This window comes from Apodemus sylvaticus, chromosome 5 (genome assembly GCF_947179515.1).
Source record: "Apodemus sylvaticus chromosome 5, mApoSyl1.1, whole genome shotgun sequence".
NCBI classification, from domain to species: Eukaryota; Metazoa; Chordata; class Mammalia; order Rodentia; family Muridae; genus Apodemus; species Apodemus sylvaticus.
Window position 1 is genome coordinate 119,828,417 of NC_067476.1, and position 17,171 is coordinate 119,845,587.

General features: G+C 39.8%; 1 protein-coding gene across 2 annotated transcripts; it reads right to left on the minus strand.

Annotated features, from left to right (window-relative positions):
• Nucleotides 1–303: 303 nt before the first annotated feature.
• On the minus strand, nucleotides 304–16,763 carry Mkks (MKKS centrosomal shuttling protein). 2 transcript variants are annotated; one of them, XM_052183731.1, is made up of 4 exons: nucleotides 16,700–16,763; nucleotides 3,830–4,005; nucleotides 2,314–2,424; nucleotides 304–949 (listed from the first exon to the last, which is right to left on the minus strand). In XM_052183731.1, exons 2-4 carry the CDS (start codon nucleotides 3,998–4,000, stop codon nucleotides 509–511), a joined length of 723 nt encoding a protein of 240 aa, XP_052039691.1. In that variant the 5' UTR covers nucleotides 4,001–4,005; nucleotides 16,700–16,763; the 3' UTR covers nucleotides 304–508. The 2 variants fall into 2 exon arrangements, with proteins under 2 accessions (XP_052039691.1, XP_052039690.1); XM_052183730.1 differs by lacking the exon at nucleotides 16,700–16,763 and adding an exon at nucleotides 6,372–7,353.
• Nucleotides 16,764–17,171: the final 408 nt, after the last annotated feature.

Here is a 17,171-nt window from a genome sequence, read left to right on the forward strand (position 1 = left end):
AATATTTAAAATGAGAGCAACAATGTAACATCAAGGAAGGTATATCAACTTTCACAAAAAAGCTAAATGTACAGAGCTAACAACGGTATTATTGAAAAGTGAAGACTCGTATCCTGCCAGTAGAAAGGTACAGGTCACCCCCTTTTTGGAACTACTTGGAGAAGCAGCATAAAAGCAATTTCCATATTCCTATGAAATTGATAGACTATCAATTCCTATTTCCTAGGAATAGACATACTATCTTTAGTATCTGTAAACCTCCAAACTTAAACGTGTGTGAGGACACCAAAAGTGGGGTGATGGTGATAATGCAAAGGCATCAAGAATTTTTATTAATCTTTAAATTTCTATTTAACAACCATAATTTTCCTCAAGTATACAAGTATACAAGTATACTTTTACAAATCATCTCTTCACCTATGGAGAACAGGCTTTTTGGAGAGACCAAAATGCTCTCTTAGACACCTCAACTAGTTTGCTTCATAACACATATATGAATGTTCTTATGTTAATTTTTATCTTCAATGACATATGAAAGATCTAAAATCAAATTGGCTGTCTCTACAGCCACCTGTAGGCCACTCAGCTTGGCAGTGAAAGAGTCCACAGTCAGGTCCCTGGCTAAGCCCACAGCTGCCTGTGGAAGGCAGGTTTGTGGTACAAAAGGATGATAAGTGCTTCTTAAGACAGACCAGCTGAGCTCTTCCTGGCTGTTGTACAAACCACAGCCACATCGTGACAGCGTATCTGGCCAGTTACTGACAGAAGCGGAATCTGTTTGACATGACCAACAGTGTCCATACTTCATGTCAATGAGGATTTCACCACCATCATGTTCCAAACAGCTAGCAACGGACTCCAGAGCACTGCAAAATGCTTCAGCAGCAATGTGGAGCTCTGCCTGGGAACACCCATCATCTCTGACAATATCTTCTGCCTTGTTATGAACCTAAAGAAGATGACCAGTGAAAACATACATATTAATTAACATAAAAATGTGTAGAGGAATTTTATCCAGCAACATGGCTGCTCTGACAAGGGGTCACATCCAAAGACCTTCTTCTTCTGTATGATCCAGCTGGAATGCAGACATGCCCTGAATTACATTCCCGGAATACAGATAAGCCTTTAGTATACACCTTTACTCCCTAACGATGAAGGTAAGGGTAGTTTGTAGAAGGAAGTAGTCATAGGAAAGTGGCAAGCACTTGGGCAGACAACAACTCTCACGACAACAGCACAGGAAAGAGGCTATTAAGAGCAGAGAGAGACAGAAGGCGTGCGGCGTGTGCAGATGGCCGTTTTATAGAGACAGTTGACAGAGGAACAAGCTCCACACAGGTGAAGACAGAGCAAGCCAGAGAATGAGGAAAAGCCAGAAGATTAGAACAGATTGCCAATGTTAGTCTGAGGCCAAACAAAGCAACTCAGACAGAAGCTGAGAGAAGTGAGATAAATCCGTTAGCTCAGAAGATTAGATTGTACAGAGGCTACAAGCTTGCAGGCCTAGGCCTAGGGATGGTTAGAGCAGAGAAAGAAATGCTCTGGGCTTGGCCCAAGCCATGTATTTGCACAGCTTGGCTATGGCTCTCATCTCATGCCTTCCTCTGAGGAAAGAAAAGCAACATTTATAAAAATGCTTTAGAAAAATAGGATACTTGACCAAAATCTTGTTCATCAAGTTAGTGATCTTTATTACTCAGAGTTTGGCAACAATGCTGCTTGGCTTGTATGAGTCAACCTGCTAGGCTATAAACCTTAATATGGTTGGCCAGAGTAAACATGTATATTTTTAGTCATGTGAGCAGAATGGAGGGATTAACCCTTTTATCAGCTTATTCTAAATGGCTGACCAGTGGTCACTCCTTAAACATATAAAGGACTATCATATGATTTAAAAACAAACATACAATACATATCAGACAAAACTGCTAAAGATGAATGAAGTACTTATTATATCAGACAAATGCTTGAGATCTGTTTAAAATTACATTGCCCTTTAGTTTTGAGGATTATAACATTAGATGCTGGAGAATTTCAGAATTCCCAATAACAGAATGTCAGCTTTAACATGCCTTACATATAGACAATGCTTAAAGAACATGCTCATTTGTTAGATTAAAATCATAATAACCAACACAATCAGTTTAGCATCTTATATTTATGAATATTACTTTCTTGAAATCAACTACATTATCTGAGTTTTGAAAAGTTAAGTATCAAAGGTTCCTCGGGTATTAAGATTTGGCCATTGTCTTACAAAACAAAACTTGCTGAAAAATTGAAATAATGTATGGAGGATGTTTAGCTTACCTTGTGTCTGATATATGCAGCCAAGTGTGTTTCCATACAGCCACCTCCCAATAACACCCATGGTTCCTTGACTGTTAACTGCAAGACATGCATTGCTGTTTGACATGTGAGCTAAGGAAGAAACAAATTAAAAATCAGGATCTTTTGTTAGAACAGGAACCATACCACGCTCTCATAGCATCTTAGATTGTGAACTCAGAACCACAGTTTTAGATTTTTAATTCTCTGTGTGTGGTAAGAGAAGGGGCAGGTCAGGACACATGAGCAGAGGTTGGGGACAATTTCCACTATGTGGGTTCTATGAATTGAACTTAAGTCATCTAGCTTGGTGGTAGGTACTCAGATTTTTCTCTTAACTTAAAAATGTTACATTTATCTTCCATGTGCATATATACTATGGTACAAGTGTGGAGGTCAGAGGACAACTTGATAGAGTCAGTTCTTTTCTTCTATCATGTGACTCCTGGGAATTGTATTCAGGTCATCAGGCCTGGTATTTACTGCCTTTCCCCACTCAGATATCTTGGTAGGGTAAGGTACAGATTTTAATTTGAGAAGGACAAAATCTAATTTATCAAAGTTGTAATGTGACGAATACATATTTTCAATAATGATTAGAGAATGAAGAGATACAATAGTCTGATTTCATGGAATTAGATTAATATTTTCTTTCCATCTACTTTGCTCACAAACTTATGGCCTAAAATATCTGCATCAACAAGGTTTGCTGGCATTTCCTTAAAAATCAAATTCTTAGTAAGTTGTATTAATGTTATACAATTGTATAAATTGTTTTAGAAATGACAGTGAGTGCCAAGTAATAGGAACATAGAACTCTCTGATTTACTAAAGATGAATCTTTAAGCATATGTGATCTTTAAACTCACGATCAATTTTTTATGTTGTCAGTTCCCTTATATAAAAGTTACAGAAAACAATAAACTCTACTGAGAAGTGGGTGATGGGTAATGATTAGGAAATCCTGTTCTGATTGAATTACTCATGCGCATTAGCAGCACTACCCAGTCCAGGCATGTTGAACCCATGGCACATGGGCGACACACTTCCCAGGATAGCTATGAATGTAGCACACCTCGTTTATAGATGGCAATGCAATAGCACAATGCCAAAGGACTGGATATAGTACACAATTCAAATTCATTTCTTAGAAAAGCTTCACATCAAGAACCTTCAGGTTTCTTATAAAATGCAAAAATGACAGATGGATCACTACATTCCAAGTTTACTGTAACAGCCTGTTAAATTAGCGTACTTGAGCCTTTGCCCTCCTCTGCCCTTCTTTGGTACTGGGATTGGAGCTGGTATGTACCAAGCATATGTTTTACCTTTGAGCTATATCTCCAGGCCCTCCTTCTGTCCCTTTTGGTCTTGCTATTTATAACACTATAGAAATTATGGAAAGATGTGAAAAACCAAAACAAACAACACAGACCTCATCCTGCAGACCCGCCACATGACAGCTTCATCCCTGCTGTAGGCCTTGGAATCCACCTACCTTCAGTTCCTCCCAGGCAGTGTCATTTCTGCTGCAGAGAAGCAAGCTGCAGACAGTCGCCTCATTAGGAAGAAGATGAAAAAAATGTTTGGAGCCAAATCTTGCAGAGCACACATCTTTCACACTTCCATAAGCAGTAGAAACTATTGGGTCTAGGGAACCAATAGGCATGGCTCCTATTTTTGTAAAGTATAAAAAATATAAACAGTATAAGCAAAGATGGGGCCCTTAAAACAAATTTCAACAAACCAACAAACATTAATTCCTAGTAGAAGGGCCCTCACCAAAGCTTATTAAAAGTATGAGATACAGGATAAAAATACATCTTCTTAGACCTCTGAAATTTACATTCTATTCAAATGATATATTCTTCCTTCTTTCTCTTCCTCCTCCTCTTTTTTTTTTGGCATAGATTTTTCGCTAGGTGACTACCTACTGGCCTAGAATTCACCGTGTAGACCAAGGTGAATGCACAACCATCCTCTTGCTTGTTTTAGCCTTTTGAATGCTGAATTACAAATGTACACCTGGCCATCCTTGCTTGTTTGGGCACTTTTGTTTATGGATTTTGTCATAGTTACTTTTCCATTGCTGTAACAAAATACTCCATCAAAAGCAACTTAAGGGGGCAAGGGTTATTCTGGAGCACAGTTCATTACACTAGAGAAGGTACACATGCCTGAGCTCAAAGCAGCCATCCCTACAGTGAGGAATCAGGATGTATGCACGCATGCGTGCTAGCGCTTATCTTGCCTTCTCAGCTTTATACTGTCCAGGAATTCGTGCCCAGGGAATAATGCTGTCCACAGTGGGGTCAGGACTTTCCAGGTCAGTAAAAGTAATTAGGCAGACTGGTATTATGTATTCATTTAATTATATGTGTATGTGTTTGTTGCTAGGAATTAACCCCAACCATGGCAATCTTAGGCAGATGCTCTGTCACTCAGCTATCTTCCTAGTCTTATAGACCGATCTGAATATCTATTAAAAGCTATTTTGTATTTTTAGGAAAAGGCACATATTAAAAAAAAAAAGAATATATTTTTAGTAAGTCCAGGATCCCTGAAAGCATACTAAGACTTTAAAAACAAAAACAAAAAACCAAAAAAACCCCACATTAAGGTGATTTGAATATTTGCAAAATCTCTAAAGGTAGTTACATAAGGAATCTATACCAACTTCTATAAGAAATGACACTTAACATTTGAATATCAAAACTATAACTTGTAGCAAATCTTTTTTTTTTTTTTTGAGTTCAGGCTGTCCTCGAACTTGCAATGTAAGTGAGGACTGAGGGTCTTGGTAATCCTGTATCATCCTCAAAAGTGCTGGAATTAGGTATGTGCTGTTGGGTCCAGATACCAGGAAACTTTAGGAATTAGAATTTTCATTTTGTGTTCTAGTTATGTGAGTTAAGTAACAATTTTGGATCAGTGCAGAGAACCAGTGCCTGTTGACAAGCTTTGTTGCCATGGGAAAATACTCCACACTTTAATTTACATATCCAGAATACCCAGTGTATTGGGTGAAGGAAGCTGGAGACAGGCAGACTAATGCAAATTAGTAGACCATTTAGATCATAAAAAATTAATTCCAAATCATTATTTGTATGTTTAGTAACTTTCATTTTGATGGTCATTAGGCTGACAGTATCCAGTATGTGGCATACACGGTTTTTAGTGAACTTTATTTAGTTCAGTGGGTTGTAATTCACTGGCAAGTGTGATAGCCTATAGTCAGGCCTTTATGACTAGCTCCAAAACATAGACGGACCTTGCTCAACGAAAGGCAAGCATTGCAATCAATATGAACATATCTGATAACCTCTGAGAGTTTGTCAGTGCAGCTGCAGGGGCATTGATTTGATACAGAGTAACGATCAGGAACTCAACTTACTTTTGTCCTGACCATGTATGTGTGCTCTGCCTGCTGAGTTTGTGACTGTTACTCCACGTATCAACTCGCCAAATAATTTTAAAGATCTGAGGGCCAGGCCTGCTAGTGGCCCAGACAGTAAAGGGTACCCTTTGATCTCAAGAACCTAGCTATAGACACTCTTGGTAAATGCCCAGCATATATAAATATACTCCCTCCACCTCCAGTTAGGAATAACTATTTGGGCATAAGTACAGAAATTTCTTGGAGTTATAATAAAAGTGAAAAAAAAATGAAAATGAAGTATCCCAGCCAGAAGAATCATCTCCTGAATATAACAGGATTTAAAACCTTTGGGAATGTTGAAATTGTGTGAACAACATTAAAGACCTTATGTTAGACATCTCAACTGCCTGGAAAATACCTGAGGGTTATAACGACTACCCCTGAAGTGGGAAATGGCCACCGCCATTCTAGTTTTTTGTAACTGAGTAGTGGGATCATTTCCAGAAACAATTTTTGCCTCCAGAAATGAGACATATGCAGTAAGGTTGGTGGATTCTAAATATGTTCAAGGTATTAACCGTGACACAAACAAAACCTCTCTGATCAGAATGGGCGGTAGATACATTAACTTTAACGGGCAAAGGCCAGGAGAACCTTTTACCTGTCACTTTGCTCAGAGGTTCCATCAGAGTCACTCCAACTCTGTCGATGGCAATAATGTGATGCTCGCTGAAGAACTGTTTCAGAGATGGGTGTATTACTTTTTGGCACAGGACAAGATCTACGTGGTCAGCGACTAGCTGCCTTCCTAGATTAAGCAACTGCTCTAAAACTACATTCTCAAGGGACACTTTGTTATGGACCACCACAGTGCCTTCTCCAGCATTAGAAAAATCTCCAGATAAAGATGCACAGAAGAGTGCCACCCTAAGGGCACTTGACTTTTTGGTGGGTAACAATCTCCTTAATTGAACTTCTGATGCTTCGATGAGTAGTCCAGGTAATACAGTAGAATCTGTAACTCCTTGGCCCTTTAAGGGAACAATTATACTCTTCCCTAAAACCATTCGTTCTGTACTTTCTGGAATTGTAAGCAAAAAAGCTTTCAAAATCAAAGCACCTATGTGATCTATTTCCTTTCTGGTGAGCATACAGGCTGGTTTGCTTGTTAAGATACTGTGTACCAAGCCGAGGAAGGTATGTGTACTTCTGAAGTCAACAGGAATTCGACAACTACAGGCTTCAGACTTGAGATAACTGGTACAGACACTCAAAAGGTATTTATTTAATTGAACAGCAGTCATGGGTGTCAAACCTATTCTCTGAATGTTTTCAATCAAGTTGCAGCACAGAATGGCTGTGAATAAGCCGCAGTCACTGAAGCAGGACACGTGATTCTGCACAGATGAAATTAGGACCTTTAATACAGGATGGGTGACTGAAAGGTTTCGAAGCAGGGCTGAGGACTGTGAGGTTGTGCACACACAACCTCCCAATCCATTGTGCAGCTGCTTCAGCCTCCCTGAAGGGCCATAGCATGAGGCTATGATTCCTTTCAAGACAGAAAGTGTAGACCTGACTTTCTCACTTGTCAATGGTTCGGTTTTACACGACGACGGCTTCTTAGCTTCTAAACGAGACATTCTGTTTCAGGTGTAACTGGTGAAGGCAGCTTCAGTTTGTTTACATGGTTTCCATTTTATTGCACTGTCATGTGTTTGAACTTTAAAGACTATTTTCCAGGTATGAAAGTCTGCATATGCAGCATTACCAGTGACAAAATCAAGTGGTTTTCAGACAATAACAGCATAGATTAATTTAATGATAATAATAATCCCAAGTATTTATTTTGCTTCATTCTTCAATAATCTTTTGTTTGTCTCTGGACTGAGATCTCACAGACTCTTTTGCAACTCTCTGTATAAAGTATGTTCCCAGATGGACGCTTATGAAAGCCACCCCAGCCACAAGCAGCCAGTTCTTTCTAATCCAACTGGATTTTTTCATTTCTTCTTTTATTATCAAGTTCAGATTCAAAGTTGCTTCTTTCTATAAGAAATTAAAAAAGTTTAGAATAATTCTATAATATTTTATAGGTATAGTTTAGTAATTTTAATACTCTTCCATTTTTAGAAAAAGAATTTTAACTGTCACAAGCCTACTGGAAGTGAGAAAGGGAACCCAACAGACTTAATACCCCTTTCCTTCTAGAAAACAAATGGCACATTAGAAAACTAAGGCTTTTTCACCCTTACACACTAGTGTTCACAGTACTAGAAGATACTCTGCACAATACCAGAAGAGAAAGGTAAATACCAACCCAGCTATAAACCCTTTGACCTACAATAGTGACCTGCCTGCATTATTGCACTAGTGGTATAAACATGTGAGTAAGCAAACACTATACAATTGGATTTTAGGTCCATTTCATGAAATGGAACTCATGCCTGACACTGCCAAAGTGGTCAATAACCTGAAAATAAATACTGAACCTAGAGGAAAACCCAGTAATTCTGTTAAGGGATCATGGCAATAAAATGACTCCTATTGACATTCTGTTATACTTATAGATTAGAATTTTGTTCAGCCATCATGAGAGACACTTCCTCCTGTAGCAGATAAGGACTTACTGACTCACAAGTGGAAAATGTGCAGAGAATAAGAGACTGTACTGGCTAGTTTTGTGTGTCAACTTGACACAGGCTGGAGTTATCACAGAGAAAGGAGCTTCAGTTGGGGAAGTGCCTCCATGAGATCCAGCTGTGAGGCATTTTCTCAATTAGTGATCAAGTGGTGAGGGCTCCTTGTGGGTGGTTCCACCTTTGGGCTGGTGCTCTTGGGTTTTATAAGGGAGCAGGCTGAGCAAGCCAGGGGAAGCAAGCCAGTAAGAAACATCCCTCCAGTTGGCCCCTGGTTCTGGAAAGACTCAGTGAAACAGTATTCAGCAAAACCAGAATGGGGAAGTGGGAAGGAGTGGGTGGGAGGACAGGGGAAGAGAAGGGGGCTTACGGGACTTTCGGGGAGTGGGGGGCTAGAAAAGGGGAAATCATTTGAAATGTAAATAAATTATATAGAATAAAAAAAAAAAAGAAAGAAACATCCCTCCATGGCCTCCACATCAGCTCCCTTCCTGACCTGCTTGAGTTCCAGTCCTGACTTCCTTTAGTGATGAACTGCAACATGGGAAGTGTAAGCTCAATAAACCCTTTCCTCCCCAACTTGTTTCTTGGTCATGATGTTTGTGCAGGAATAGAAACCCTGACTAAGACAGAGACCTTGGAACTCTTCAATCCTAAATGGCAATTCATCAAGCTCATGCTTAAATTGACACCAAATACCCAAATCATAAACTGCCAGAGCACTAATGCATTTGAAAGGCAGTTAGCTTGTTCTTTACCTTTTCTGTATAAATGCATTCTGGGGTAAGTGACTAATTGAGGAGGTAAAATTGAAGCAGAGAAGAAATGGTTCAGAATTTGAGCGGTATAATTGGGTTTCACAATGACAAGATGGATTGGACATCACAGTAGTTGGTGAATTAGGCCCACGGACCACTCCACAGCCTGTCTTTGTAAATAGGTGTACTGCAAGGGAAACCAGCTCCTTCATGTATACTGTTATTAGTTTATACAGAGCAACTTTACATTTATGGGAAGCAGGACGTAAAACATTAACTTACAATCCTCATGCTTTAGTGTCTTCTATAATGCCTTAGTGTTTTCTGTAATCCTGGTATTACAGGTGTGGCCCACTACACCCTGCCCTCTAATAAAAAAAGTTAGCGTGTACCACAATCAACACAACTCTTAGAAAGAAAGGCATTTCTATAGGGAACTTAAAGTTTGGGATTAAGTGGAAGACATACTTCCAATTGCCTCATGTCGATTAAAATCAAGTTTTGCCTAAAGCTAAAGGAGGATAACAAATGAGTAGCTGTCATTTTGCTACTTTGCTCTTACCCCCCCCACCCCCTCCCAACTCCCACCTAGCTTCACCCTGTATCACTGGATAGAAGAAAAAGGATAGAGTTGGGAGGAGACAGAGACAAAGAGAGAGATCTCTGAATCTACTTCTTTCCTTTTCTTTGTTTCTTCTTTGAGCAAGAATACTAACAAACTGCATACAACCCCCTCACCCACACAGAACCATCAACCCCACCTCCTGGGGCCCTAGCCTTTATATGCTTTCTGAAAAGTTTCCAGAACTCCAAACATCACACACTTGCAGAAACTATCTGCAGCTAGCAAACCCATGGCTCTGCTAGCGGAGGGCGCAAACCGTAGCTGCTGTGGGACAGTCAGAAGCAGCCCCGTCACTTTCTTATACCATTTCGGTTTTTTATAGGAAACCAAAATTCCAAAATTGTCACTACACTGATGTTTTGCTTTTTAAAAATTTTCAAAGTTTGGAATTATGTATGAAGGATTAGAGACTTGAATTATATAATCACATCCTCTTGAATTCAGGGATTTCTCTTCATAGAAAATTATTTTGAACTATAAATATGCCTACTTTTGTCTTAAAAAAAACAATGGGCTATTTGGATATATCTTAACAAAACAGTAACTTCCCAGTTTAGTCTCTTTCTTTTTATAGCACTATAACATTAAGTTAATTCCCAGGAATTAACACATGGTTGACCAGATTTAATGGATCTTACCTGAAAACTGCAAGCCTGCTGCTACTTCTAGGTTTGGCTCTTTGGTGGACTTGCAATCCCCAGACTATCCAGCTCAGTGGTATCGTCCTTAGGAATTTGGAAGACAGGGCTGCTTTTGATTCTGTGCCACCCCAAATGTATGAACCCGATTAAAGGTACCATAACAATCAGAACTTTGTACTCTCTCCAGAGGTTCTGAAAGCTCATAGTCTATTGACATCAGTACCCCTAAGAAAAGATTAAAGGAGAAAATTAAAATTAAACCAACCCCAAAACATAAATGATCTCAAATCATGCCAACATACACAAACAGTATATATATATTGTACTTCAATAAAAATTCACTTATAGGTTGGAGAAATGACTCAGTGGTTAAGAGCCCTTGCTGTTCCTGAAGAGGACCTGGGTTTGGTATCTAGCAACCAGAAAAACAGCTTACAACCATCTGTGTGATTCAATTCTAGCAGTTACAACACCCAGGTTTCTGCTGGCATATAGAACACATGCAGTGTGCAGACATATAATAAAGACAACTACTAATACACGTTTAAAAATTTTTAAAAATAAGTTGACTATAAAGCTGGATGGTGGTGGTACATACGTTTAATCCCTGCACTTAGGAGGCAGAGGCAGGTGAATCTGAGTTCTAGACCAGCTTAGTCTGCACAGTGAGTTCTAGGAAAGCCAAGGATACAGAGAAACCCTGTCTAGAGAAAATGAAAGTGAAACAAAATTAAGTATTTCTCAAAAATGAAGAAATAGCTTCCACTTGGGAGCAGTGACCTAGAATTTCCACAATGTGATGAAGATGAACTCCTCAGAATGTGTGGGGACATTTGTCTCAGAGGTTAATGAGTCTTGTGCATCACAGTTCATGTTGAGCCTGTTACAAATTGCAGAGGTTGACCATGGTCTCATGCTACCTGCCCTAAATCAGAGCACACGTGTCTGCTGTATCATCCATTCTGCTTAGATTAGCTACATTAACTCTAGCTTGTTTTTACTACATTGCCTGAATGAACAGATATAATTTCACCTGGTTATAGTCTTTTGGGCAGACCACCAAAAGACAACAATGAGATACAGACATTAGACAAGTATTTTTTAAAATCTATTTCTTTTCTATGATGGCAACTCTCTACTTTCATTTATACATTAGGAGATTTAATCTCTTCAATTTTCCAGTAAGACTTAAGTCAGGTTTTCTGTGATTGTTACATTTCCAAGCTAAAAGAAAATGGTGGCAGAAATGACTGTAAAGCGGAGAGAGAAAAGGCAATTATGTGTCCTAGAAAATCCCAAACACTTGGGTTCTAGCTATCAGATTACTCTATTCCTATAACTGCGCTAGTTAAAACAATTATTTGGTTATTTTCTACTAACATTTGAATATAGTTTTTTTTTTTGTTTGTTTTTTTTAAAAGAGATTCTTCTTTTGCTTATGAGGTTTCCTGGGCGCCATCTGCTGGTATTCTGGTCAGTGTGAAGAGTTTTCATTCTGCTTCAAATATAAGAAAAACAAAACACTCACACAGAATGCAAACCAATCATGAAGAGAACACCAGCAAGGGTGTTAGAATTAACTGACCCCGCTTTTGTGCTTGGGATGTCCGATATTCACTATTACTCTGTCTTTAATGAAAATCTTGATGTTGGATAGTTGTGAATTCCAATCATTGATCTGAACAGTTCTTTTAACAGTCCTTGTAAAAACAGTCCTTGTTATTTTCAATTTAAGCAACAGTTCAAGTTTGGTCTTTATTGCAGACTCCAGGCACAACTGAAAAATGGCTAGAAGAGAGAATCCTCTAAGTTTTCACCTTAGAGAAACGACCTTTGAAGAAATAGCTATGACTAACTGGAATTAATCATTATGCAACATATGGTGTCTTATATGTGTAGTTTTGAAGAAAAGGAATTCATATTGTGGACATACCTAACCTGCCCAGCATAGCAAAGAGAATAATGATTTTCCCTTTCTTCACATTTTCTAGATATGTCCCCTACAACATTGAAGTTGGGAAAAATCTATCTGCTGTCAGTAGAGGTTATTAAAACCAAACAATACCGAAAGCCTTGTATGAGTGTGTCACTAACTATAAAGTCCAAAATACAATTGATTAGTGGCTGGTTAGTACCAACCTATGGCAGTCTGTGATTCATTAAAAAGGACACAGTGATTTGGAGCTTTCTCAGATGTTTCCCATTCCATTTCAATGATTTTCTTATCATCTAATATTATTATATTTGAATTAAAATTATCCTGACTGTCATCTGATCTTGGCACTAGTGTGGGGAGAGGAAATAGAATCATGCAGATTGTTCTGGATTAAATGTCCAGTTGCTTGGCCCTCAGTGTGACAGCAGAGATTTTTTTTTTAATCTGTCCCTTGTCTGCTCTAAAATTTCAAAGTGCCAATTTCTACCCTTCATCCTTTTTGAGATTTTCATTTTATTTTACGGATATTAAGACCTACCCCCCATTCTTGTCCATTTTATAAAAATGTACTTGTTCTAGTTCTCATCTTAACCTTCCCTTTTGTCTAGAATAAGTAAGCAATACTTCTGTTACCTATGGTCCAGTCTCATTTGCTACCATACTGTCAGTTCCACTATTCTTCTACGTCAACCTACCACTCTTAAAGGTCATCTTCCTCTGCACACTTGCGACCAATTTTCGCCACTATAAAGAACCACGGGCTATAATCCCAGGACTAGGAATTACAAGAGAATCATTGAGAAGACAGCATTGTTCAAGATCATCCTCCTTCAGCAAAATAGCAAATACTTACATGACATCAACATATCTCAAAACTAATTAAAACAACAAAAACAAAACCAATTGGAGTCAACAACAACAAATCCTCTTTCCTTCCACACTGCTGTTTTTACCTGTATTTTATTTGGAGGGAAAAATAAAAAAATAGAAAGAGAAAGGGGGCTGGAGAATTAGACTGCTCAGTAGCTAAAAGCTTTTGAGAGGACCTAAATTTGGTTCCTAGCATCCACATCAGACGACTCACAACCATCCTCAACTCTAATTCCAGGGGATCTGATAAGACCTTTAGGCCTCTGAGGGCACCTGCAACTCAGTGCTCATATCCACCAAGGAGACACACATCTATACATAATTGAAAACAAAACAAGATTAAAAATATACTAAGGTATTCAACTCAGAAATCTGGATCTAATGTATTCTGCATTTCCCCTCACTCTTCAAGACTGTCCACATCCTGTCATTTCAGATGATCTTCCCAAGACACAGTCTTGACACTTATGACCTCTAAATGACTTTATTGTTTTGTGGTCTCATTATCAGGAGTACTAGTCACCTGGGAACTTAGTAGAACTGTAAATTCTCAGGCTGCCTGACCGCTGAAGCCAAAACTCTAGGGTAGTGTTGAGGAACATTTAATATAATTCTCAGGAAGTCCTAAAGCTGAGTTTGAAAGTGAATGTTTCAGTGATCTACAAAAGCCTCTATACTCCTACCTTAATGAAATGGTGAGTCATGTTTCTGTTTGTTTGGAAGACTTCAAGTGCCATTTTTGACTACAGGGTGAAAGTTTAATCTCTTATTACAGCATACAAAAAGGCAATCCAGATTTAGTTTTTCCCAACTAGTTTTCAGAAAATAGAGTAAATCTGGTCAATAAGGCTGAGTCATAGAACAGTGACTTAAAGGAATGAGCTGTAGAATCCTACTGCCTGGACTTCAAATCTCCCCCAACTCTTTGCAACTGTACTGCCTCAGCTGAGCCATTGGTGAAAAGAGTAGCAATAACTTCCGCTTCAAAACCTGCTGTGTAATACACACTGCTGGAGCAGCCTGGACTCGGCGGTAGGTAATTACTGGTACTATTCTTTGATCATCTGAAAAGGGAGGATGTGTTTTTCCCCTTACCTTTTTAAAAATTCGTTTTAATTTGTTGTTGTTGAGATTACAAACAAGACAGGGTCTCATGTAATCTGTGCTGGCCTCCAACTCATGCTAGACAAAAAAATAAAAATAAAACATCCAGAATCTCAAGAAACAGTTTTTGTGGTTTTGGGGGCCCCTGTTTGGGTGTATATGTATCTATAATCAGAACATACGGTGCTACCTGGTAGCTAACACTCAAGTGTGAAAGTCAGGTAAGTTATGAAGGAAATAAGAAAACTTCTAAGCCACAGAAAAGCTGCAAAGGCAGAATGGATGTCACTTATGTTTGTCTGATGACAGTTAATAAGGAATTGCTAAGCAATCAGATGTGAGAGTTTTTGGATACCTGATCAGTACATACAGAAATGTTACAAAAGCTTTGAGCAAACATGTCAATCAACATTAACCTCCATTACAAATTAGTTACAACTTCAGAAAATTAGTTCCTGCCTCAGTGTCATAACTTATCATAACGATTATTCTGCGTGTTTGTAACACTATAGTGCAGGCATGGGTTAAGTGCTGACACCTTTTAGCTCTTACTGTTACATATGAATAATTTCTAATGCACAGAAATAGGCATCTCCAGAAACTCCTGCTTGAGTGATGTGGTTATATAGCTAATCTTTTGTTTACAGCTTACAAAGTTAGGAAAATACCGTATTGATCCAGATGTCTTTAGCATTCATGCCAATTTTCTCTTGAGGTATGAGTGGAGTTACTTTTATTCAAATGCTTATTTTCTGTCCACACAGGCTGGCAATATTATTAGACTAAGGAAACTACTAAGGTAAATAAGGAGTGGTGTTTGTTCTTTATGCCAAGACCAAATATGGAAGATGATCTTAACAATTCCTGACTGAACACTCTATAGGAGCAAAAGTAAAATAACTGATTCAAGTCTTGACTCACTTTTCAAAATCATACTTCTCTATTTCCTCCGAATTGCAGTGCTTTTTAGTCAATATTCTCAATGTTTAGTTAACAGCCATTTACCAAAAGGGACATGGCAGCCACTTGTTTTGTTTCTTTGCTTTATTCTCATTGTAGAACAGAAACGAGATAATCGTGGCTTTCGTAGTTCCTCACTGGGTGGCTCATTATGACAGAAGATGAGTGGGGGTAACTTTCTACTTCATAGACAGGACATTTTTGTATTCTATTGGCAGAATCTCCATATTTGGATAATTCAGTACATACAAACCAGTAAATAAAAATAATGAACAACCTCCAGATCACGGTGAATACAAACTGCTAGTAGTTGCTTATTTGGGGTAATCTCTCTATGGCAGGCAGGTGGTGCCTGTTTGGTATCAGCAGACACACAGACTCTGTGTTTGAAGCAGTGCCTGGGTCTAGATGTTCAGAGAATGAGGGGAAAATACAAGAGATGATGAAAGATACATAAACCTCAGAAACTGGCTGACAACTGCCTTTTTGTCTGCCTTGAGTAGTTTAGGCTATTTCCCTCAAGGTGTCAACTTCCTGCTTTTTCAAGATGCCAACAACTCTGTATAAAGTGCACCTTAAAGGTATTTCCGGTTCCTGTGGAGTTATGGGTCAGTCATTTCAGTCACAATTCTTGTGCATCAGCTCCTTTTTTTCGGGTGTCACTTATCCGCACTTGCTGTGCACATTCAATCTAAAACTTAATTTTCCTCCACGCTTGAGTATTTTCTAGGACTTATTACTAGACTACAAGCTCCAGGGGGTAAGAACCCTGACAGTCTAGGTCACTGATGAGTAAAATAGTGTCACACATACAGTAAGTGACAAGAAAACAGACAACAGCAGCAGCAACAACAAAACAACACCCACCACCAAAAAAAAATTTTGTTTTCTTCTTCTGAGACATCAAAAGGATTCTGGAAGATGAGCTCGACCTTGGGGATTCCTCTCTAGTCAGAAGTACTTGGACTTCTATAACATAGTCAAAAGCCCGAGTACTGTTTATGCTTTCTCAAAGTTGACATGATCGTGCTGGGAGCAGCACTTTCGTGTTTCGGAGAGGCCCCACGTCCTGACAGTCCCTCTTGTCCCCGCACTTCCCCGTGAAGGACAGGGGAGTTCCGGGTTGCAGGTGGAAGGGACCAAGCACGTGACCCCGACCGACTCTTTCCCTGAAAAGCTTCTCCATTCAGTTCACTGTGCAGGTGAGTTTGAGGAAGCTCTATTCCAACTCTACCTGATACTGGCCACTCCTCGTCACCCACACTCGCCCTATCACCATCATATTGTCGCATCCTGAAGCTACTTTGGAAAGCGAGCCTTGAGCCACGCTGGTGGCCAGGTGCCTCTGTATCCCCGCCCCCAAATACCCTTGGCCGAGGCCACTCGCGACCTTCCCGTGTGGGGACTTGGCGGGGCCGCAGGCTGACTTCGCCAGCGGCGGCTCGGACCCTCTCACCTGCCCACCAGCAGCTGCACCTCGCGGCTAGGCCGCCTTCGCCACCAGAGGCCAGAAACCGCGCTTGCACATCAACCAACCACGCAACGGAGCGCCACCACCTTTGCCCGGAGCGGCAGGAAGGCGCATGCGCACCTCTGTGCGCACTCCCTCACCCCCCTTTCGGAGTTTGCCTGAAGCGTAGCCCCAGCAAAGGAAAGCTGCGGACGTCGGCGGAAATCTTACGGGCAGACGTGTATTCTGTCTATGCAAACGACCAAAACTGAAAGGTTTAAAAGCACATCACAGTACCAAGAAGGCGACGGAACTTGCAGCTCTCGGCTCTCTCTCGAGATATTTGTAGAATGAATGACGCTGTTCCCAGTCGCTTTTCCTGCTCTGACCAATCACAAGGCGCCTTGTTCTGTCACTCAGTGGTCAATTCCCACCTCTCTCGGGTCGCCCTAAACTGCTCCTCCCTGTCGTCCCCGAA